We start from the raw sequence: 23431 nt of genomic DNA, 5'->3' as shown, positions 1-23431 counted from the left end.
CCTGGTGCCTCTTCATGTGTCATTAGAATCACTGCTAAAACATGCACGGGCTGACAGCATGGAGAGAGGGTTAAATAAGATACTGATTTGAAGAAATCATTGGCATTGTTTAGTAAAGGTTAGAGGCAGAACAAAAACAAGCCATCAAGCAATCAGCTGGAACATTCACTAGTTAAACACTAAAAAGAAATAAATCCATATTGTGTCTAAAGCCCAGGAGTGAATTTGGTCTGTCAGGAAAGCCATATATGCCTGGCTGCCATAGAAGCACAATGAGTAAGAGAAGTCACTGGAGAGCATCACTCTCCCACGGGCAGCAGCAGCAGCTGGCAGATCACCCAGCTCCTTGACTCTGCATCTTTTGCAAGGTAAGATTTCTCCTGACCTGCACGTGTCTCCCACGCTACGCAGTAATGCGCTGCAATGCATCTGCGTGCCTCAAATTACTGACGCTGGGAGCTCTGATGAACACAACAGGGGCCAACTGCAGGAGTTGTGCTGATCCCTGGTAAATGTCACCTCCAGAGACAACAGCAAAATACCAGGGTTCTGGGTCCCTCCAGGCAGAAAGGAACCATCTTGCTGGGACAGCATACTCAAGATGAGGAATGAAGTCTCCCAGTGACTGGAATAAAAAGGTGAAAAACGGCAACACACAGCCCTATCTCTAAAATGTGAGTTACAACACTACAAGAGAGCACACCAAGAAGCACTTCACCTGGAAGTATTCCTCTGCTCAAAACAGACTGCTTGCCAGACAGCTAGCTCAATGCTGGCACACCAACAATGAGACATTCCATGGAGCAAAATCCTTACTGGTACATATTAAAAAAAACACCCAAAAATAAAAACCCACAACCCAACAAGGGGAGACCATATTTCATTTTTTTATTTTAGAATGTGGCATTGTTCCTTTAACATCTACAAGTCCCCATCTAAGAGTGGAAGGGAAAATCTGGGGACTTATATGGGTGCCCAGCCATAGGAAGCAGCTTCTAAAAATTCTTGACAGGTTTCGAAGATAGAGAAATTCAAACAATGATTTCACAGGCGGCATTGCTAATTTACACACTTATTGATGAACACAAGCTCAGCAGGATCTGTACCACACTGTACTTCTTCCTGGGGCTCTCCCCATCAGAAAGAACAGTGAAGTCTTCCTCTGAACACAGACAGGTGGAACATCAGCCTCTTGCGGAAGCCAAGCATTAAAAATAGCACTGCAAAAAAAGGCTCAGAGCAATAGGCCCATACGGCATATAATGCCAGTCACAGCTCTCTGACAGTAGCAAAAATACTTATGCTAGCTTCAACTGGCCATGGGCAAACAAGGAAAACAAACCTAAAGGAGGCAGGGAGGAAAGAAGAGTTGTCACTCTTTTAAGCCCATCACTTCTCTCCAGCCACCCCAGTTAATTCAATTACCTGAGCATGCTTGGTGAAGAGTGGAAGTATTCACAAGTGTGGGAACACCAACCGGAATCCCCAGCTACATCGCTACAGAAGTGGGCAAATACATGGATTTAGGACTGTAATATTATTATATAACCTCTCCTATGCCACCTTTGAATTCGGGATGACTTGGTGGATTTGCAGCAGACTGTGTCCAGCAGGGTCCCTTGAGCCTGCTCTGCTCCCTTTTCTTTTTCCCTCTGGCAAGAGTTTTTGAACTGTTGAACAGGTATCTAAGACTGGAAAATCTTCTAGGCTAAAAAAAAGTCTCTGTCTGTGTGTGTGTGTATTCCTCCCTCACCTACTCATCTTGGCTTACCAGCACACAAACCTGTGCACAGTGACAACCAGGACACAGGTGAACTTCAGACAATACCAATGTAAAAGCACCTCATTAAAGAAAAAAGGTTCTCCAATCCACAGGGGACAAATATTCTCTACAGAATAATCCCAGCTACCTATGCCTACTTTATGGGAAGTACTGTCAACATAGCACTCCAGTCAATACATAGGAGTACCCTACTTCCCACAGTGACCTTCAGAGAGCACCATCCAGCACCATGCTAGCTCAGCTTTATTACACTGGATCTCTCCTCAAAGGGTACATGGACTCCCTGTGCCGTGAGGTAAAACCCCGTAGCCCATCACTGTTTCTACAAATGGTGAGAGACAGGGTAAAGGAGAGAATGTGCGACACCCACCGTTTCATCAGTGCAGATGGAGTGTACTTGGGTCCCAAACATAACTGAGGTGAAGATGAGAAATAGGAGAGCCTCAAAACACAAGAGGATGAGGAGAATCACTGTAGTTGGTGGAGAGAAGGAACTGCACTCTGTGAAGACAAAACAACAGAGTTGGAAGGGCAGACACCAAGTAATGCACCAGCTGCAAAACACCTGCTAAGCCACGAGTTTTCTGTACTCAAACTATCAAATAAATTATCTGAACAACATTCCCAGAAAGACACACAGGGAAGCTCTGACATGCAAGCATAAAATGATCACTCCCTCAAGTTTAAAAAAAAGCCAAAAAACCCACCAAACACCCTGCAACGCTTCAAGATTGTAATTTTCTTTTCTACTTCAGAGTTCCCCCAGCACACTGGCTAGGACTCCATTCTACTCAATTTCACCTGGAGCTTCTCTCTTAAACCTTAGCCTTACAGATTTTCCACAGTGATAAGTCCATTAGAAATCTCAAGCTGGCAGTCAGGACACGAGCTTATGTAGCACCAACATAAAACCAGGGTATGCTTCCTTTTCATAACTGCTCTAAGCCGTAACTTAAAAAAGGTCAGATTAAGCCAAATTCCTACTTTTCTTCATACTCAATAATGCAAACTCAAGCAAGTGCTAAAAAAAAAAAAAACCAAGAAGGTAATTAGAAAGGAGGAGCAAAAGAAAGGAACGTTATAGGGCCAAAGTCATAGTGTTCAATGCTGTAAATTTCAGAACATCTCCAGATTTTTTCGAAATCTAAGACTCTCATCAAAAGCCTGTATTTTTCTCATGAGATCTTCAGCTTAAACAGATTCACCATAATCAGGGACTAAGACAATTTGCACAAACACAAGGCAGCTGAACAACACATCCATCTCTCCTAACAGCTCTGTTCTGCCACGTAAGCCTGGGACAGCCAGGAAAGTGCCTTCTCCACAGGAACAGGCTCTAAGAAAGGAGATAAGGGAAACTATCTTCTGATGTATCCTTCCCTTATGGCCCTGGCCACTGCAGTCAAATGCAGATGTTCTCACTGACAGCTGGCAGCTGTTTTACAAAGTTCTGAAGTGCAGAACAACCTCATCAAGTTCAATTCATATGTGTATCCTCTGCAGTACTATAAACTAAAACTAGTCATTATATTGAATAACACTACTGAAATTCCAAGGAAAAAACCCTCATACTTTTCCAAAAAAAGTCATAAGCAGCACATACATGTGCACACAAATTCTTTGACACCTTGCTCTTCAACTCAGCATTACCTTGAGGATTTCTTATATATCCATATGTGATTTTAAAAATATATAGGTAGGCTGACTTTGTGAATATTTACTCACTGACTACTTCAGAGTGATGCTGAGGTTTTTAGTTTGGCTTTTTTGAGCTGCTTGGGCTCTGTTTTTGGTTTGTTGGATTGGGTTTTTTTTTTTTTTTTTTTTGAGGAAAGGAATTGTTTGTTCTTGTGAGGGTGGTTTTTTGGATCTGAGCTAGCATGTTTTCCTGGCAGTCTTGCAACAATGATTCACATTACCCTTTTTAAAAAAAGCATACACATTCTTCTTATCTTGTGATGGCATTCAGGAAATTAGTGCTGTGTTCACGTGAACAATAGGTTATTACACACACACTCCTCAGGTGTCTTTACATATCAGCTTTTTCCTAGGCACTATCAGATGTAAGTTAAAACAGGACTTTTCAGGAAAGAGATTCCAGCAGGTAAGAAAAAAATATGAAGTTCCAGGACTGATCATTAAAAATAATAAAAAAAACAGAGATAGCATAGCAGAACCTTGATAGCATTCTTCGGAAACAAGCAACTTACTGCATTGTAAGTTCTTATTCAAAGGGTAATCTGCTATTTTAATAAGGTATTTTGTTTATACTCACTTGTCCAGTCTTCTTCAAAGCAGTACAAGAAGTGAAATCCCACCATGATTAGAGCATGCAGGGAAATCAGTGCTATATACATCTGAAAAATAAAGGATGTAATACAGGCACCAAGTGAGTTCAAAGACCAAAATGCTCAATCTTCCCAACACTTTATTTGAAAGCATAGTGCTAAGATTTCAAAATAAAACCAAACCACAAACAACTCCCAAAACCATCAAGCTCTCCCATCTCCCCTGAAAAAGCACCATGAAGCTGGCAAATGCCAAGACTACACAGACTCATTCTCTCCTTACTAACAGCTCTGAGCGAACACAAGGCAGACTGCTGAATTTAACGCCAGCTGGATCCAAATCCAGCCTCCTGTGTCCCAGAGTGGCCTTCCCCACAGCTCATTGTCCTTACCTCAGCTGAGTACTGCACAGCTTTCAGAGAACAGTAACACTGATCAAGGCATCCTGTTGTCAAAGCTTACATCCTTGCTCTTGACAGCACTACAGCTTCCCAGAGAAACAACAATTAATTTGTTTTAACCAGAGAATGCACTTTCATCTGTTTTCCAGTATGAGGTTCAGAAAAATGATGTATTTTTTTAACAAGTACTTTCTCCTGAGGCAGACACTGGCATGGAAAGTTTCTCTCAGGATTTAATACTTCATACTTAATCATTTTTGGTTTAAGCTAGGTCTTAGCTTTGTAATAAAAAGTGTATGTAACGAAAAGAACAAAAGCTATGTGCAATGCTACACATAGATTACAATTTACTACGACAGGGCTAAAAAAATTACTCTCCTGAAGGTACAAACTCTGACAAAGATAGGCAGATCATAGAAGCGAGAGAGACTTTGTAACAAGAAACACCTCTGGAAGCAGTAAAAGGCAATACGGGAGTATTTGGGTTTTCCTCGCAAGCTGAGCATGCTGCTGTTCTTTCACTTCCTCACAGGTCAAAAAGAATATCTAAGAATAAAACCAGAAACCCTTATTTTGTTTCTCTCAACCAAATTAAGTGTTAAATACAGCCTGCTAGAAAGTGGCTATCAAGTTTTAATAGAAACTGAAATCCTTTTGATAGGACTAAAACACCTAGCTCACCTCTCAAGGTAAAAAAAACCTGCTTGCTCATAGGAAAGAAATGGGATTCATTTTGTTCTGTAATCCACATCCTTGCAAACCACACCACAGAACACTAAGCCTTTCATTTAACTGTAAATCTCCTCCTTTCTGCTTGGTAATATGAGAACATACTTCCTCAAACCTACAGATGTCTCAGAAGATTTATTAATAAAACAGAGCATCACTGAAACTCAGCCTTGTAATGTTCACACTACTCCCACGGGATATTTGCAGTTCACTTTGATGAAACACATTTCAAACCTTCCAGAAATATCCAGTATTCAAGTTTGTACTCCTGTTTTCTTACTCATGATGCTACAGATATAGTACAAAAAGTCGTGCACCTCCTTGGTTTTCAAGTACAAAACTAAACCACTTGCAATTAAAAGGTGGATAGTTCTTATCTAAGGGGATGCAGACTTCCCACTCCTTCTTTGAGATGTGGCAACAGTTCTTATTACATGATCCCACACAGGTACTCATACAACTATAATGTTTAGGAGGCCTACATATGCCTGGGACCCTACCAGCCACTGTTTGATGTAAAGGGATGGCCCCTGCCTCAAGGAGCTCAGCACCACAGTAAACTACTCGCATTACAAAATAGGTGCTGAACTACCACCAATACAAACCTCAAAAACCCCTGACAAAGGCTTCCTGTGATGCCTTTTCCCAGTGCTGTGGATGGATGGGTGGGGGTGTGTGTGTTCCCTAATTAGTGAAACAGAAGCCTGTATGTAGCAGGTCCCCATAAAGTTCTTCCAAAACACGAAGGAAGAGAATGCCAGCACTGGGAGCTGCTTCACAGACTACACACTGCATTTCAGCACTTCCCACTGGACAACCTCAAGCATCACCTGCAAAATACTTACTGTAAACAGTACAAAGTACTTCTGGTTATTCTCTCCTACACAGTTATTGACCCATGGGCAGTGATGGTCCATTTTCCGAATGCACCTCTTGCAAACGCTGAAAGAACATAGGTCTGTATTAACAGCACTTTTCCTTCCAGGAACACAAGATTTCACAGGGGGTTGGGGGACAAAGAAATTCAGGAAAAGAATCAGAGGTGAAATCTGAATCTAAAAGAATTTACTTGCCACCATATTCATATTTGTGGTTTGCTTACTTGACTAAGCCTGTTCAAAATGAACCATACAAAACCAAACCACCACTACAAAAATTAAGGCCACACATCAGTGGTTCTTTCCCAAATATAGTTTGAATCATACACTGGGGCAGACGGAAAAAATCTGTGATTTCGTTTAGTTTTAATATATAAGGCCTGTAAAAATGTCCACAGATTAAAACCAAACAGAAACCACAACGATATAAAAGGCAGTAATGAATAAAGATACTTTTCAAAGTTGCTAATAACAGACTAAAGTTTATTTCCCAACACTTGCTGGTAGCAGGAACTTGCAAAAAAGGAAAATTAAATAAGGTATTAGAAAAGATTCGTGACATCAAGGTAAGCCACATACTAGCAGAAAACAACTGTGGCAGTCAGTCAGGAAGATGGTAGCACAATATACATTCAAGATGAAATTAGATGTTAAAGCACTTCACAAAACCAGCCTAATAAAATCAAAATTCAAATTCTTGCCAGCATGTAAATTGTGGCTGGAAGTCAAATAATTAAAACATTATTACTTTGTCTGAACATCATTCTCTTGCTTAGTCAGTAACTGCTTCAACTCACATAATAAAGGAAGTCTTTTTCTCTGCTGCTTTCTCATATGCTAGGAGACGAAAGGCAGTCTCCTGATACCACATTGCACAAACAAGCACAGAAATCAAATATGAAAAAACACAAAACCCCAAAGCAAACAAACAATAGACCCAGAAAGGAAACAGCCATTCCAGAACAATTCTGGCAGCAATGAAACAGAAAGGACTGAGCGCTCTGCTAATTTTATTTTTCTTCTTATAACAAAAAGCACTTTGACCTTAATATAAATAATAAACTTCAACACCCAAACACTTAAGGGAAACTCAAACGAAAACATAAACATGTTCTTATCAGCATGTATGAATAAACAATAGAAAACATCTCTGTCAGAACAGCCTTTCACTCACTTTACACGGTAGGAGGGGATAATCCCCAAGGATATGTGCTATGCCTGAAAAACAAATGAGTTGCTATAGGCCTGATCCTAAATGAAAGTCCAGGCAGGCAGGCCCCAGCCTCCCAGCACGGGGCCAGATCAGGAGCTGCTCCTCCTCAGGCAGACCTGGGTGCCCTACTACCTGTCAGCCTCAGGTGCAGTGGGAAACATGAAAAGCCTCCTTTCGCCAGAACAAGCAGCTTAAAATTATTTTGAGCTACATGGAGTCTAAAATCAGCAGGCACAGTAAAAGCAATTTACGTGCCAGATAATGTACTTCGTATGACAAGTATTTATCATTGTGATAAAAAAAAGGAGGGGGTAAGGTGAGGCAGGTGGTAAAGGAGGAGGATGCCTCCCTGTGTGCAGGTGTGCACAAACTTCCCTTGGGCTCTGAGAGAGGTGCGTACCCAAGCAACCCTCCAACTGCTCCTACTTCCCCAGAGGGACAACCTGAAGATGCCAAGCCACAGATGTGAAAGGGATAGGAGAGGAGGCTGGGAGGGGAAGTTTTATTCCATGTGCACATACCAAAAACAGTTGGATGACAGGCAGAACAGGAAGCTAGCTGGTGGAAAAGGAAACACAGAAATCACAACTAAACACTGCAGCAACAGGGATACTCACACATTTTCCCCCACTCAACCACCTAGCTTCCAAATGCTGGCAGGACTAGTTTACTGGGCACAGGGGACTCACTAAATAGCACATTCATCAAAAACACCCTGGTCCCTCTGGTATACAGCTAGCAGTATCTCCTGCTGATGCAGATGCTCAACCTTGATGTGTTGAAGTCTAATAAATCTCCCTAGGCCACAAAAAGAATGTTTGACTGAAGATTCTCAACAACATCAGTGGTCAGTGGATCACCTTCCCAAATCTTAATGTCTAAAAACTTATCTTAAAGCATAGAAAAAAGGACCATGGTGACAAGGTTTTGTGCTTAGCTAGAGTCTTTTTCATTTACCTACACTGTGAGTAATCATCAAGACAGCATTTTAGATGTGAAGTTTCATTCATAATTGAAAAGCTGTCAGAGCGGATTTTACAGTAGCATTAATAAGTGATAGGCATGATCACATCGCTCCTGCTGAATAACCAACTCCTGATTTTCATTAAAATTAAAAGAAAGAAAAAAAAACACAACAAAAAAGAAAAACATTTGCAAACTGAAGCTCTGAAAACAAATATGAAACAAGCAAACAGCAGGACAAGTTTGCTCAGCTCATTACCATGTATTTCCCTCCCCACAAGACCACTGCATGAATCAGCAGTAGCCCAGGTACGAGCTCGCTCTGTATGTACTGCTTTTTGAGTAGGGAAGGAAGTGACACCAGTGCAAACTTATTAACTACTTACTGGAAAGCAGGTTCGCTTGCTTTAAAAGCAGAAGAGAATTTTAGGAAGTAGTTATTTTTTTGCTCACTGCCTTTAGTACTAAAAAGCTCACTACCAGTTACTCTCTTCCGGGAAGTTTATCCTACCAGAAAAAGAAAGGACATGACAGATCAGTAGGCATACTGATCTATCACACAGCACAAAACAATGTCACAGTACTCAATGAAAATGTGGAAGTCTGAACTTTTAAAAAATATGTAGAGTTACCTGCACTTCAGTTTTAACTTAAATACCACTTCTAAATAGGATACACAGTTGGACAAATGGGTTTGTGAATAAAAACAAAAATGGAAAAGACACTGACCCTTTGGGAGATGTTTTATGGACTTCTACACATTTTGGTATAGAACGTCTCTTTTCAAGTCATCTTTACATGAAAATTTATGGAATGTCAGTTACAAGTCTGGATCCAAGGCAGCACTCAAAAATTTTAAGTGTTTCTCACTTTGCACGAAGTAGCCTCGGCCTCCTATATCTGAAAATCTGTCAGAAAAGGTATGAGATTTCTTCTGAGAAGCTTAAATGTGTCAGGTACTATTGGCAACAGAATTTGTATGCCAATCCCTCAACTGACTCACTCCAGTCTCAGACTCCAACAACAAGGCACACTGGTGAATAATTTGTGAGGTCTTGATGAAACAGCCATCTTCAGAAAAGACTTTACCTGCAGTGATGTGCTCTGTCAGGTTTGATGCTACAACACTTTGGGCACTTGTAAACCACCTGTCCTGGCTTTAGCTGTAAACTCTCGATGAACTCTTTTGTGGCATTACCTTTGGGTACAGCACCCTGCAGGCAAAAAAAAACAAACCAGGAGATTAATTTGTGGACATTACAGCTGCTAAGAGCAACAGGATGACTTAAAACTATGGAAGGAGAAGGAAGAAAAAGAAATAAAAACTTCCCTAAGATCAATAGAGTTTCAAGAAGAGCAAGAAGATTCAGAAAAGAAATTTAAATGTGGTCTTAAAATATGGAACCACACATTGAAACATAATTTTGGTGGGACTTTCATTGTTTTTTTTTTTTTTAAACATCAATAAAGCAATTAGTCTTTTGTAATACTAGCTTCACTTAAGCAATTAGTCTTTTGTAATCCTACAGTAACCTTAAAATATTTAAGAATCCTCATCCCTCTTTTCACATCAACAAATTTACCATGTCAGTGTTTCATATCACAAACTGAGAATCGCAGATGTTTTATGCCAGTAGAAGCAGCTTCTTCTGAAGTATCACTGTGTACACTAGAAGTTGCTGGTAAACAACTCAGGTATTTATAGTTATGCTTCCATTGTGTATTTGTTATTTAAATTATGGTTTAACATTCAAACGGTGAGCCCTAAGAATCATCACACCTGAATAAGACTCAGTAAAACATTCTTAGCTGTGCAATTTCCACTTTAAAGTATATCTTTAAATAGGTAACATATTGCTGCTACAGGAGCACAAGTTCATAAGTTTCCAGCCTTTATAGGGACATTAATTTGCTCAAAAAAACTAAACCAAAGAAACTCCCTCTGCTATTAAAAAAAAACAAAACAAAACAAAACAAGCCATGAAACACGGTGTATGAAATCACTGCTGGTACATTGGCACAATTTACTTCTGTGAATTTACGGCTTTTTTTATTGAAATAAAAACAAAGATGCAGTATTTCAATAGATTTCTGATGATACAGTCTCCTTTTAATACATCTATAGAACCTCTTAACAGCAATAAACAGAAATGATACACACGAGTGAGAGAACTGCACATTAAACCAGTACCATAAGGCTTTTTTAAGCAGTCTTTGGGGTTTTTTTCCCCACAAAACTCCCAACAGGCCTGACTAATTTAAAAATTACCGAAACCAATTTTCACAAAATGCTACAACTCATGTTCTCTCTCCTCAGTATGCAGCAAAGCTCAAAACTTTAGGAATGCTTTTAGCAAAGACCCATTGGAAGCAGTTCCTGAAATGCAGGACACAGGCTATCAGTTGTGAATAACTGAGTTGCTCATTTATTTATAATAAGAATTCTGCTTGTTTGCCTCAGCAATGCTTCTGTTTCATTCTGATCCTATATGTGCTCCTGGTTCCCCGTGTCCTGGAAGTTTCCTTAATCCCAGACTCTCACTACCTCCCAGATGTCAGCGCATCCCTTCTCTGTATCCTTCCCCCTGCATTTCCTTTAGCTGACTTCCTCATTAAAAAAATGAAACAAAATCCCACTGGCTCTCCATCCCCATACATAAATCCCACCTCACACTAGGAAGTAATGTATCTTTTCTCAATTATTCTCAACAGAGATTGTATCTGCTTCTCCAGTGCTGCTTGCCTGGCCCGTTTCAAAATACAGCTTTTGTTTCAGAAGAGCTGCTGCTAACTCTGCAAAATAATTCCAGCAACCTGAAGGTCCCTAAGTATAAAAATCACACAACACACATTAATTAACAACCACCCTTAGGATACAAACTATCTAACAAACTGCTGCAACCCTCTGAGTCCAACGATCAGAAGTTTCAGAGGCTAAACTACTGCCTACACTTCTGCCCAGAAGCAGCAGCATGTAATCAACAGTCTTTTTACCATAAATTGTGAGATTACCCCGAATCAAGCCATTTCTGCAGTGCTATGGCTTCTGGAAGAGCTGGAATCTAAGAAACAAAGTTATACTGAAGTCCTAAAGGCACCTAACAAGGTTTCAAGCGGGAAATAACATTTGGAAGGAACAGAGTATCAGAGGCATACTACCACTCCCAACAGCAACAACAACATTTGTGAGGAAGTGGACAGGAGTAGCCTAAGCTTGTCTTTCCTTCCACTGACTAGTGGAGATGGGGTTTTGGATTGAGTCTACTGTCCAGAGGCTATTAAGCAAAATAAACCACCACAGGCCATTCAGAATTAGCATCATGGTGCTAAACTTCATCTTGCCACAAACTGAAAGACAAGAAAGCAGCAGATCTGATCTCTCAAAGCAATGTCCTAAGGATACATACAAGGGGATCTCGCGCTTCTGATGCTTCCCAACTTGCCTAAGAACTGCCAGACCTAGCACGCTCAGACCGTATTTATTTCAGCATTGTCCAATACACTCAACAAAACCAGCAGAATGAGAGACAGTAACAGAGCTCTTCAAAACAACACATGTTCTGCTCCATTCTGCTGAAGCAATACTTGCCAAGGCAGACAACCAAAACCAGCTTTTCTAGCTTTCCTGTTTGTCAAGACACAACAAGCCACAAACACAAGATCTGCCACTGGGGAGAAAACAGCATCAGAGAGAAACATTCTCCTTCCCAGTGCAAAAAGAGGACCTGCTCACACACCGGGAATCTAACACTGAGTCCTTGACTTTGCATCCGACTTGAGTGGGATGAAAAATTAGCATACCACATCAGCAGCCTCACTCAGCAGGCTGACACACAAAAGTTATTTAAATCTGCCACTCACTCAGCAACTGAGTTATCCAACATCTAGCAGACAAGAAAAACACCGCCTGTTTCTTTCTGAAGAAACAGAGAGGTGTATACACAGAGAGAGGTGTATACTTACTGGATCTGTCAGCATAGCACGAAAATGTGAAGCCAAAGCGAGGAAAGCCAAGGTGTTGAACAGTGTGCCATTGATGACACTATAAACATAATCTCTCGATGGAACTAGCATGACAAGAAGGACTACAAAGTCGGCATAGAACACCAGCATCCAGGTAACGACAGCACATGCAATACCACAGCCATCTCGAATAAACCACATTGTTCCCAGGGAAGCGCGGCTAGGAGGTGGAACACACTTTTCCGGCTGGAGGTATTCAGGTGTCCTTTCAATATCTCTGAAGCGGTGGACTGGAGTAATCATCATAGGTTATTATGTCCATACTTGCATCTGAAAGAGAGTCAGAAACAATGCTCACTGCTCTGCCAGACATCCAGACCTCTGCTCGCGTAATGGCATGGTCATCACGAGGGAAAATTGCAGAAAGTGAAATGAAAAAGTAAAAAAGGTAAATAAATCAAACACAAAATAATGGATTGGGAAACCACACTCTTGCGCTTATTGGAACACTCCTTACTCAGAAGACTCTAAGTGCTTTGAAGAAGTGCTTAATTACACACTAGGTCTACCTGTGTGCCACCTCCACCTCCCTAAGTGGAAAGGCAACAAGCATTTTAATGAAGAAAAAGTCATCAGGTAGGAGCCAACAGGAGCTGCCACAACAGGAACTGAAGCAAGAACTTGGCACTGTCATGCGAGGGGAGAAGAGAAAGTCCTGGCACAGATGGCAGGGTCCCTTTTTGCTGCTTCAGATTTGGGGAAGGGAGGGGTCTTTCCTACACATACTGGGAAACTTAGCAAGTGGAAGAGGTTTCCTTTCTCCTTACCCACTGACTCACAGCTTTGGGGTCAAAGTGCAAAAACAAACAGCTGTACAGTTAGATTTGCAGGAACTGATTAAGAAGCAATCCAGAAAGGATCGTGACAGGAACTTCTAGTCTTGGCTGAAGGATGTAATTTCCCAACAACAGCTGTCTCCCACTCTCACCTCCTCCTCTGGCCTCACTTGTGCTTTGCCATGCCTCTCCTGCCACCTTTGCTCCATCTCTCAACGGCATTTGTTTCGCTTCCCCTTTTCTGGCCAACTCCACTCTGGTGTAGCAAGAGCACCGACACTGACATTGCCCTGTCCTCTCTAGCTCTGCAGACACCTTGTCTACCCAGAGGGTAAGATCCATCTTGGAACCAGGAACAGCAATGCTCCAGGCATGTGCCGTGCTTGCTGTTGTTTAAATGTAACTCCCACCAATACCAGGCATTTGAGAAAACAGAGAAGGTGCTCCTAAGTCTTTGGCAAGGGATCAATCCATCTGCACTCAATCCATCCACCACTCAATGTTGGAGCACACCTGGAATGCTACACCTGGAATGAAAGCAGCTCTTTACACACCCAGGAAACTCTTCCAAAAACACTTCTACTCAGAGTACTTGCTCATTGCTCCAAACGCTTCATAACACAACACCCTCTAAAGACCCACCTTCTACAAAAATAGCTACAATAATTCTACTATCAAATACACTGAATTGCATATCCCTGAACAGAAGGGATCAGCCTCCTGCTATTTCAAAACGTAAGGCTTCTTCTCACGGCTTTGCAAAAAAGAGCGCTCATTATGCCATTTTAATTCAGAGAAAATGTACACTATTAATTATGTTTTCTGCCAAAAAAGTTCACACTGAAGCTATTTTTGTCTTTGTTTTACAGAAAACATACTGAGAGAATTGCAGAAGTCCCTAGGACCTCAAACTTTTCTCCAAATTTTATGGCTAAGTTCTGCCAAGTACAAGAAGAGAGCTCTACTTTGCCTAACACCAACCTAAATGGAGATGTTGCTGCGCCTATCTCAACAGGGAAGGAGATGATAGTTTACTTTTCAGTTGTTATTTTAAGACCAAATTCATAAGAGGACAATTATTCTTTCACAGCCAAAGAGTAAGGTCATTAATGAGCAAGATGATTAATTACATCCAAGCACAGAAGTGATGAGCTTTGTGTGCCTGCGTGCAAGTGACACGGAAGAGAGGTATTGGAACTGCTGTGGCCACAGTGAGAAGCAACAGCCAGGAGCACAAAGTTCCAAGGTACACAGAAGCAGATGAACTAGACCATTTACAATATTTGTTAGAACACAACTAGTATAAATAAATTAGGAGAATTAGGTATTTTCTTATCTTTCCACTTTGAACATTTAGTATGCTGCCAAGCGAGTTTAAGATGGTTTATGAATCTGGAGAAAGTCACATGGATTAATGTTAAAGCATATCAGTCTTGTATTTATACACACGTCACACAGAACAGAAAAATCAAGATGAAAATGTCCTTGTGAGGATGTCATTTACTTTGGCAAGAAAAAAGCCCACAACAAAAAACCCTCTCCTTACTCACAAAATTCACATAACACATTGTAATTACTCTGTATTTTAACCACAGCTATAATTTAACCTCATGATTCCTGATATCTAGGAAGACAAGCTATATAATTTTCATAAACAGTGATTACCCAAATGATCTGGTGGTCTAAGTTCAGATAATTCTATACCTACTGGTAAATCCATACCTTTTCTCCCATTTTTCACAATTTCTGTAAGGACAATTATGTATTCATACATTCACCGAGACTTAACAAGTCTCTAACAAGTATTTCTCAGACTCAATTCTTCCACTCCCTCAAGGAAACAGGTTAACCTCCATTGCATTGTTTAATAATCTTATTAAAACTGTTATGCTTGTTTGCCAGCTCAAATAAAACTGACATAATTAAAGACTCACACCTGACAACAGTGTCAGGTTTAATTGACAAGAACATCATGTTACATTAAAAAAGTAAGAAAGAAAACTGTAATTTAGGCATTTAATTTTCAGTTGAAAGTTTAGACTTGACAAATCAGGTGCTGTAACAAGCTGGGACAGTCCTGAACACAGACTCTCAGGATTTTTTGCCTAGACTCTGAGCCTTTTTTTTCCTCTAAGGTTTTGTATCCCAAAGCAAAGGAAGCAAACAGTCACAGGAAAAGCAAACTCCTATTTAACGAAAGGAATTAGTTTGACAAGTCACTTTAAGGTCAGTATTAGCAAAGATTGACTGAAAGCCAAACAAATACACAGTGATTAAACCTGTGAGTTTAGTCACTTCAGCAGTGAAATAAAAATTAACCTCTCTTGCAAGTGCAGGAAGTGGTTTCACTCCAATAAAAGTTCTACAGCTCTCTCTCAGAAATATTATTGAGCTAAACTGGGGGAAAAAGTAAGAAAAATCTATTGCTGTGTAACTGTCTAAGGAGAAACTGGAAGGAGCCCTGAGGCCCCCTCACTCTGAAAGTCTGGAGACCCATTTCTGCAGCGAGTTAAAAGGACAGAGCACAGGCCCCTGATTATGGCTGGAGGACAATTTTGTTATTTAATGTACTCTGCCCTTTAATGCTTGCTTAAGAGGGCTCATTAGGCAACAAAATTTAAAAATCAGTAATCAGTACATAAACACCATACATTATTTGAAAAATACATATGTGTTTTAGTGTTCATTATCTTAAGAGTCAAGCTATAGGAGCTTAGAGTCTCAGCTTCTCTCCTACATGACCTGGTTAGTGGGGTTTTTTTAATTCCTTGCTCTTACATACACAAACATCTGTTTTGGTTTATGTTGTTCAATTTGGTATTTTCATATAAATAATACAACACCAAAAAAAAAAAAAAAAAAGCTTGTAGCAGGGTAGAAGCAGTAACTTGCCCTAACTGGTTTGCCCTTCAATCATGCTGCATATGAACTTAATTTGTAATACAGATGGAATATGTCAGCTCCGCCTGCTCTGGAGCAAACAATATGTTAACAATGTAGGCAAAGGGCTTAAGGACTTATTCTTGGTGTCAGGCTACAAGAGAGGCCACTAGGTAAGCGTGAGATACAATGACAACACACACATCAATTCAGCTTAATGATATGACAGAGCAAAGACCTTTTCGTTTTTTTTATCTGAAGGCATCTGGCATTACGGGAACAATCAAAAAACATGTAATTCATAAGTTAGAAATGTAAACAAAACAAATGAAAATCCACTTCCTGCTACAATGAACACTTAAGACATGCTATTACACCCTATATAAACTGTCTTTTTACCTGCCATAAGCCACGTCAAAAAAATCCTGTTTTCAATGGCCTGTGACGGCCAAAGAATGTGCTAAGAATATACAAACAAATGATGTGGGCCTTCACCCAGTAAGTACCTGAAAGCAACCTGAGCTTCTGATGTAAAACTCACAGGAAGCATAAAACCACCATCATAATAACCTTTTGATTTTCATGTAATTACTCATGCTAGCGAAGTCAAGCACATGGATATGACTTGCAGAACTACAGCATTACTATGTACATTGCAATCATTTCCTCTGTTACAAGTCAATTAACACTGAACTTTGGGAAGACATTATATTTTCATTCTGTCATATGAACTAAGTGAATTTCAAGTTCTGCCAATCTCATGAAAACAATACTGGGGAAAAAAAAAGAATAAAAAGAAGAGAGATCAGGGCAGATCATGGACCTTTTTTTAAGTTTTCAGTTTGGATTTTTATTTACTTTAAAGAAATACTTCCAAACGGCTTTTATGACACACAAAGTACCTAGAGAGCTGACAAACAACACTAAAGTTAAATTTTTATCTTCAAAAGGAAGCACACATACATAACTAGTCATACTATATTCATGACAGCTAAAGTAGGCAATCCAGATCCACAGGACAGATGTCCGTTTAAACAAAATCAACCAGCTCCAGACAGACAGACAGAAACTGCAGGATAATTCATTTTTAAGTTTATTTCATTTTTCTGTACATAAAACTGCATAGACTAAAACACTGCATATTTCATCTTCCTTTGCAACAGACATACGAGAAGGTGAGTTTCCTAACTAAAAGGGTTCTTCTCCTGCCACACTTCCATGCAGCTAAAATCTAACAAGCTTGTCAAAACTTGCCAAAGCAGAGATAATAAGAAAATATCAGTATTTATATGTATTTTCCTAATGGCTCCTGCAAGGCCTAAAAAGCTTTATCTGATCAACAGTAGCGGAACGAAACAGGCCAGCTATGCTGAGAATTTTTGGCAGTCTCCTGCAGATTCATCCAGATATCCATCAGCATGGCAGTTTCCAACCCCTGGTTTACAAAACCCTGGAGGGTCAGTGGGACATTTCTAACAGGTCTGTGAAAGGCAGCTAAAAAAAGCAAGCCTATTATTAGCAGGCTCAAATTTGCTATAGAGAGCTGCATTTCCATTGGAATACTTTCAGGATTTCAAAAAATGGTTAAAAAACCAACCAAACAACAAACAAAACAAACCTCGCCCCAATTCAGGCTAAAAACCCAAATGGGTACAAACCTAATCTTGCGTTTCAATGGCAAAGGCAGCAGGGAAGAACCAGGCACGGAAGTTAACGCTGTGCTTACAGGACACCCGATGACTCAGATCAAATTATCTCAGGGCAAAGTCAGCCCTCCTCCAGCCACCCCAGGAGAAGGGAACAGGATTGTGCCTACCAGATATTTTTTCGTTTTTCTCCTGGAAATTCAGGCTACATTAAGGAGTATAGTTACAGCCTAAATACAACATTACCAGCTTTGCATCTGCTTTTAGCAAAAGGATCACAAACATCTCAAGATTCTCCTGAATCCTTTGGCTCCTCAAGGCAGGCAATTTCAACACTTTCAGTACCCATACTGAAGAAAAATGGCATAAAGAAATCTTTAAAAAATTACAAGGCTTAAAATAAATTTTTGTTTCCTGAGGGTAAATGCACAGGCTTGAATTATCTCCCTTAAAAAGGGGAATAGAGAGCATGTAAAAACAGCTGGTAACCAAGTTACAACTTTTTTCTCTACGTGAAGGGAGTAAGTGGCTGTATTACAATGCTTTATAGTAATTGTTTACAAAACTGCTTATATAATCAACTATTTTGATGTTACTTTCTATTTTTATTTCTTACTTCAAAGAGGTCACACATGAACAAGACCTTAGTAAAAATAGCTCACACTAAAATCATACTTTTATTATTTTTATGAGAAGCATCTTATTAGAGGGGAAGATTTAATTGAAGTCATGCCTTTCTGAAGAACACATTTGAATAGGAGTACAAATACATAGAGGGAACTTCTCCCTAAGGAGAGCAAGCAGAGGGGGAAATTACCTCAAAGACATCTGTCAGATCTAGAAACTCCATCCTGAGGACCTGGATCAGGCTGAGAATGACAGCCTCAAAAGAGATGCAGCCACATAAGGCACAAACCCCTCAGTCTCCCTCTAATTTACATCAGTGTAGACAAGAAGCAACTTCAACAGTGCCAGAGGAATTCCATCAGTAGAACTGAAAGGAAAATAAGGCCATGTTTTCTGAATTACAAATACAGGGGTTTCCCTATCCTGATGTTTGTGGTATGCAGTCTCTCAGGGCAGATGGTAACAGCTTCCTGGTTAATGTCTGTATCATTTCTGCTTAACTAATGGATGTGTATTGTATAAATAAATTATAATGCAATAAAGACTGACCTAAGAGTCTGAGTTATCTGGTGACTGCACCCCCACCAAAAGGCCTGTCAGCTGCCAGCCTGAGAGCAAAGGAGAGCAAAGACAATGTAGTTACTGTCCAAGGTACAAAAACACTGACCACTATGGATGAGCGACAAAATTGGGGCAACATGTAGGAACAGGGCACAAGTCACAAGGGCACCAGAGACTGAGGTCAGACTTGGATCTGACTTGGTCTGATCACAAAGTCAGTGATCTTAATAAGTCTTCCATCAGAGATAAAAGGTATTTTATAAAACTATCATTAAGTAATGAACCATTACAAAATAACTGGTAAGGTTTTAACTATCAGAGCTGAATGGGGAACAGAGAAATTCTGTCACTTCAATCTTACAGTTTCCCAATAGACCAAATACACACAAGCTACCTGACCTATGTCAAAAGAGAAATATTAGTCCTGAACATACCATCTTTGTTGCATTGCCACCTCTCTGCAATTAAGCATCAGAAGGGAAGAGCAATCTTGCAGGAGAGACTGCACCAGGAAACAGAAAACAACAGATGGGAATGTCATGCTTTCCCACAGCATTGCAGTTATCCTGAATACACGGCCTTATGAGAGACAAAACAGGAGAAGCTGTCCTGGTCTTCTAGACAGCTTTGCAATTTACATGCTGACTCAGGACTTAAAAACAGCAAGTCACTGGATTAAGGGAATGTAAATTCTCAACTTGTCCTCTATCAACTTTTTTTAAAAAGAAAGAAAGACAAAAATTAAAGGGGAAGGTTTATCTATAAAACTGGTATTATTTTTAGCATCCATTTTAAAAACCACACAACTTTCATGGCAAAACGAATAAGTTTTGCAGAGCAGGAAAGAGCTGCAGCTTTAAAGTTTTAATCATAATAAGAAGCTGGCAGAACCCCTCTAGTCTAAAAAAAAAATATTTGAAATACTATCTTTCAAGGCAGAAAGAGCACTTTAACTATCAGACATACATTTTCACTCAAGATGGTCTAACACAGGATTTGGCTCTCACCTGCTTCTGCTACAGCTCCCTCTTCACAAGCACGAACAAGTCACTCACTCTCTGATTTTATTCCTCTGCCTGTAGTTTATTCTTCTGCCTTACCACATAGGGATCGGTAAAGATATAGATATGAAGGCTGTAAGGCATTTAGATTTTAAATCTACATACTACACCTAAGCAGATCCCTAAGCCAACTACAGAAAGTACACCGGGCATACATTAAAATAGCACATTAGTAACACAGGGACCAAAAAATTGTCACCTGTCTCCTGCAAAGTTAAAATCACAACTAGAAGAAATGTATGCTGTTTCTTCAGAGAACTGGAAAAACCTGCAGGTTCAAAGTTGCTGTATGTTAAAGCTTTTGAAACACAGCAAAGAACATCTGAGTTGCCAAACTACGCATTTCTTGTTTTGCTCACTTTTGCACTGGCAAGCAGAAGGGATCCTTGCTGCCGTAAAAAATACAGTTTCTGTGTGTAAACCTTAATTTTGCTACCCTTTGAAATACAGAGAGTTCAAGACAAGACCAGATGCAATATATAGTATCTTCCTTATCTATTCTGTGTTATATTGGACATCAGTAATTCAAGTAGTCACTGCAAAGAACAAAGATGCATATCACATTACTATCTCTATCACCTGCTACAGCCCTCTCTGTATCTATGATGTAGTACTACTGCCTTCCCACTAAACCTGAATACGTCTTTTTTTTAACTTTTTTTTTTCAATACTACAGTGCTTTACACTACCTTTACTCACTCACACTGTTTCAGCTTCAGCCCACTTGTTTTAATTTCTGCATGCTGCACCACATTTAAGATTGGCCACCCCTGTTAGTTCAGCACTACTGCAAAACTCACAGCTGAACATCACAAACACACCACCTACCACCGGCCCAGCAGCAGAAACATCAACAAGGGCCTTGCATTTCCTCTCATTCAACATTCCTCTGTTGTCCAAGGATCTTAACAGTGAGTCCTCTGCCTCCTTGTTTTACTTACTGTTTAACTTGCTCCTGGAATAGCATTTCCCAACATTTTTCTAGCTGAACTCTGCTGCTGTACCCTTCCTTCCCATTTCCATACCTTCTCATGCCTATCCTCTCTTTCTTTTTTCCTCGCTCTTCTACAACTCCTACCTCTTCTCCTGTAACAGCACCGGTTCTGTATGGTCACCCTGTGACCTGGTGGTGCAAAGAGATACAGGGCTATAAGCCTAGATAAATCTCTCACTCCAGTCTCCAGAAGCATTCTCAAGCACCCCCCCAAGCTGGGGGCACAGCCAGAAGCAGGCGACAGGAATTAACACACCAGTGCTCCTGTGCAGTGAGCCAGCACCAAGCTGCACCTTGCCTCTAACACCTTGCACCTCACTAGCCAGGAACTACTGCCATATGGGGAGGTCTTTGGCACCCACACCCTGCAGACAAGCTGGCTCATTCTTTTGGACTCCCTCTCAAAAGGACAATGTGTGAAGTGTTACTGGCAGACTTGCTGCACTGCAGCTCCAGGCAAGGGCTATCTTCTTTCCTTACTGATGCACAACCCAGGAAACACACAGCTTCAATTAGGAAAGCTTTAACTTCTCATTTTCTTGAGCATAACCTGAAGCTTCAGATTAGTTACACGCACAGGTCAAACATGATGTTCCAGGTACAGTCGGTCACATTTAGTTTGCTTCAACCAGCTAAGCACAGGATGGGGAAAATAAAAACTGACAACAAGCTATTCTGTCGTGTCATATTTTACATTACCTGCTGTCTTCTGTCAGGAAGGCAGAAAAACTGTATTCTAGAATATCGCCCTAAGAAAAAGGTCATGGCTACACTGCAGAGGGATCAGAGAAAAGCATAAGCTCAGCCAACTAACATCTGCAGAGACTGGCTGAGCTACAGCCAGTCCATTTTCAGACCGACACCACTGTGGGTGCCCATCTAGTCTCCTCTACGGGAGAGATGCCCTGTTACAGCTCATGGGAAATGTCTGCACAGTAAAACTGGCTCCATGAGCAAGTCCTCCTGAAATAATGCAACACACAGGTTTAAACTGCATGCACTATGCAACACTGCCAGCTCCTGTTCTGTTGGAGATGCACAGCAATCCACCCACTGAGAAAAGTAATTTCATATTAGGTAAGAAAAAGAGATTCACCAAAGCTTTGCTACCACTGCCCAAGACATACACATCCTGCTGAAGACTGTCAGCTGTTCCCCTTTGCTGACACAAAGGAAACTACCCAGAAGAAACACGTAACTACTTGGGCACAGCCGACCTGCATCTGCTGAGGAATTAAGCATTCATCTCCTTGCAACCTGCTCCCATTATTTGGATTAAATTACATTTGTATACTTTTGTCTACTACCAAACAAGCAACTTAAAACTGAAATACACACCCTTGTCTGTAACTACATCACTCAAAATAAAAACTAGAAGGAAGCAGAAACATACACTAAATACTCAACAAATGTTACTGCTATAGGTCCTAAATGTCACAACAAATATTTTTGGGTTTTAGGCAGACCTTATATTTGCCCTTTTATAAACCTATAACCACAAAGAGTTTCTGTGTCACACCTTCTAAATCTCAATGAACATTCAGTCAGACACAACTACCAGCAGCGGGTCCCACTGGTGCGACAAACACTATTGCATCACTGAGGCAACACCAAGAGCTACACTGACATAGCCTTTGTACGAGCAGATCTTTATCTGCACATGGGGCTGCATCTTTAAAAGATGTAAGAATGGCGTGGCTCCCCTTAAGATGACTCTTATCACTGAAATGCCTGTAACACTACACAGAAGACTTATTTGTTGCTTTCACTGAGCAAAGAAAAACACGGTCCTCACTAATGCCTTGCTATGTACACCACCAGACACCCAATGCAGTCACTCACTGAAACTCACCAGTCCCTTCCTTCTCTGTGATTCCACTGTATCAGAACAACCATCCAAATTTGGGCTCTTTTCCTACAGATCTGACATTGAGCACACACCTTTGCTGTGCCAGGAGTCTGGCACACAGTTGCTGTCTCTCATGCTGAAAAACACAGTTTATCTTTTCTGATCAGGATCAAAGGAAAGCGATCTAAACGAACTCTGCTGTCCATCCCACATCCCTCAATGGCACGCTCTGCTGCCTCCTTCTTCCCAAGGCTTGTTTTCTTCATTGTTTTCTTGAAGACTATTTTCTAATGAGCCATCGTGAATTGCTGCTTCTTCTTAAAAATTCACCTTACAGAACTACTCCAGTAGTACTTAGAAGCTGCCGTTCTAGACCAGTCCGGATCGCTTGCTACTGCCATCTAAAACACACCATCCATTTCAACTAAACCCGCCACAGTACAGCGCCATGGTTTCGACACGGATTACTCCCGATGCCGAGATCGCACCTGGCCGACGGCGCCATCGGACAGCTGCAGCCACACGCCGGGTGACCAGGGCCACCTCGGAAGCGACATGGTCAGCTCCACTCGCTGCCCAGCTGCTCGCTGGCGGGCACGTCCCACCGCTGCAGCGCATTAGCAGATTACAGGACCACTGCAATCCACCGACAGGTCACACGACCCCGACGAAATCGCCGGAGGCTCCGACTTTAAATTTCCTGCCGAGGGGACTCAACGCTGCTCCGAAAGGCCGCGGAGCAGACCTAAACCGCGTATT

At 40.9% G+C, this 23431-nt stretch overlaps 1 protein-coding gene across 3 annotated transcripts in view; it reads right to left on the bottom strand.

Moving 5' to 3' along the window:
* The window catches only part of ZDHHC3 (zinc finger DHHC-type palmitoyltransferase 3), a 34014-nt gene that overhangs the window by 10076 nt on the left and 507 nt on the right, over positions 1–23431 (bottom strand). For all 3 annotated transcript variants that reach the window (XM_032105785.1, XM_032105801.1, XM_032105793.1), the window contains exons 2-6: positions 12219–12548; positions 9345–9469; positions 6047–6143; positions 4059–4140; positions 2154–2284 (exon numbers count right to left, since the gene is read on the bottom strand). In XM_032105785.1, coding sequence (XP_031961676.1) covers positions 2154–2284; positions 4059–4140; positions 6047–6143; positions 9345–9469; positions 12219–12524 — 741 coding nt within the window. In that variant the 5' untranslated portion in view covers positions 12525–12548. The remainder of the gene's footprint in view (positions 1–2153; positions 2285–4058; positions 4141–6046; positions 6144–9344; positions 9470–12218; positions 12549–23431) is intronic.

Source organism: Corvus moneduloides, chromosome 1, assembly GCF_009650955.1.
Source record: "Corvus moneduloides isolate bCorMon1 chromosome 1, bCorMon1.pri, whole genome shotgun sequence".
Classification (NCBI taxonomy): domain Eukaryota; kingdom Metazoa; phylum Chordata; class Aves; order Passeriformes; family Corvidae; genus Corvus; species Corvus moneduloides.
This window is presented reverse-complemented; position numbering and strand designations above follow the sequence as displayed.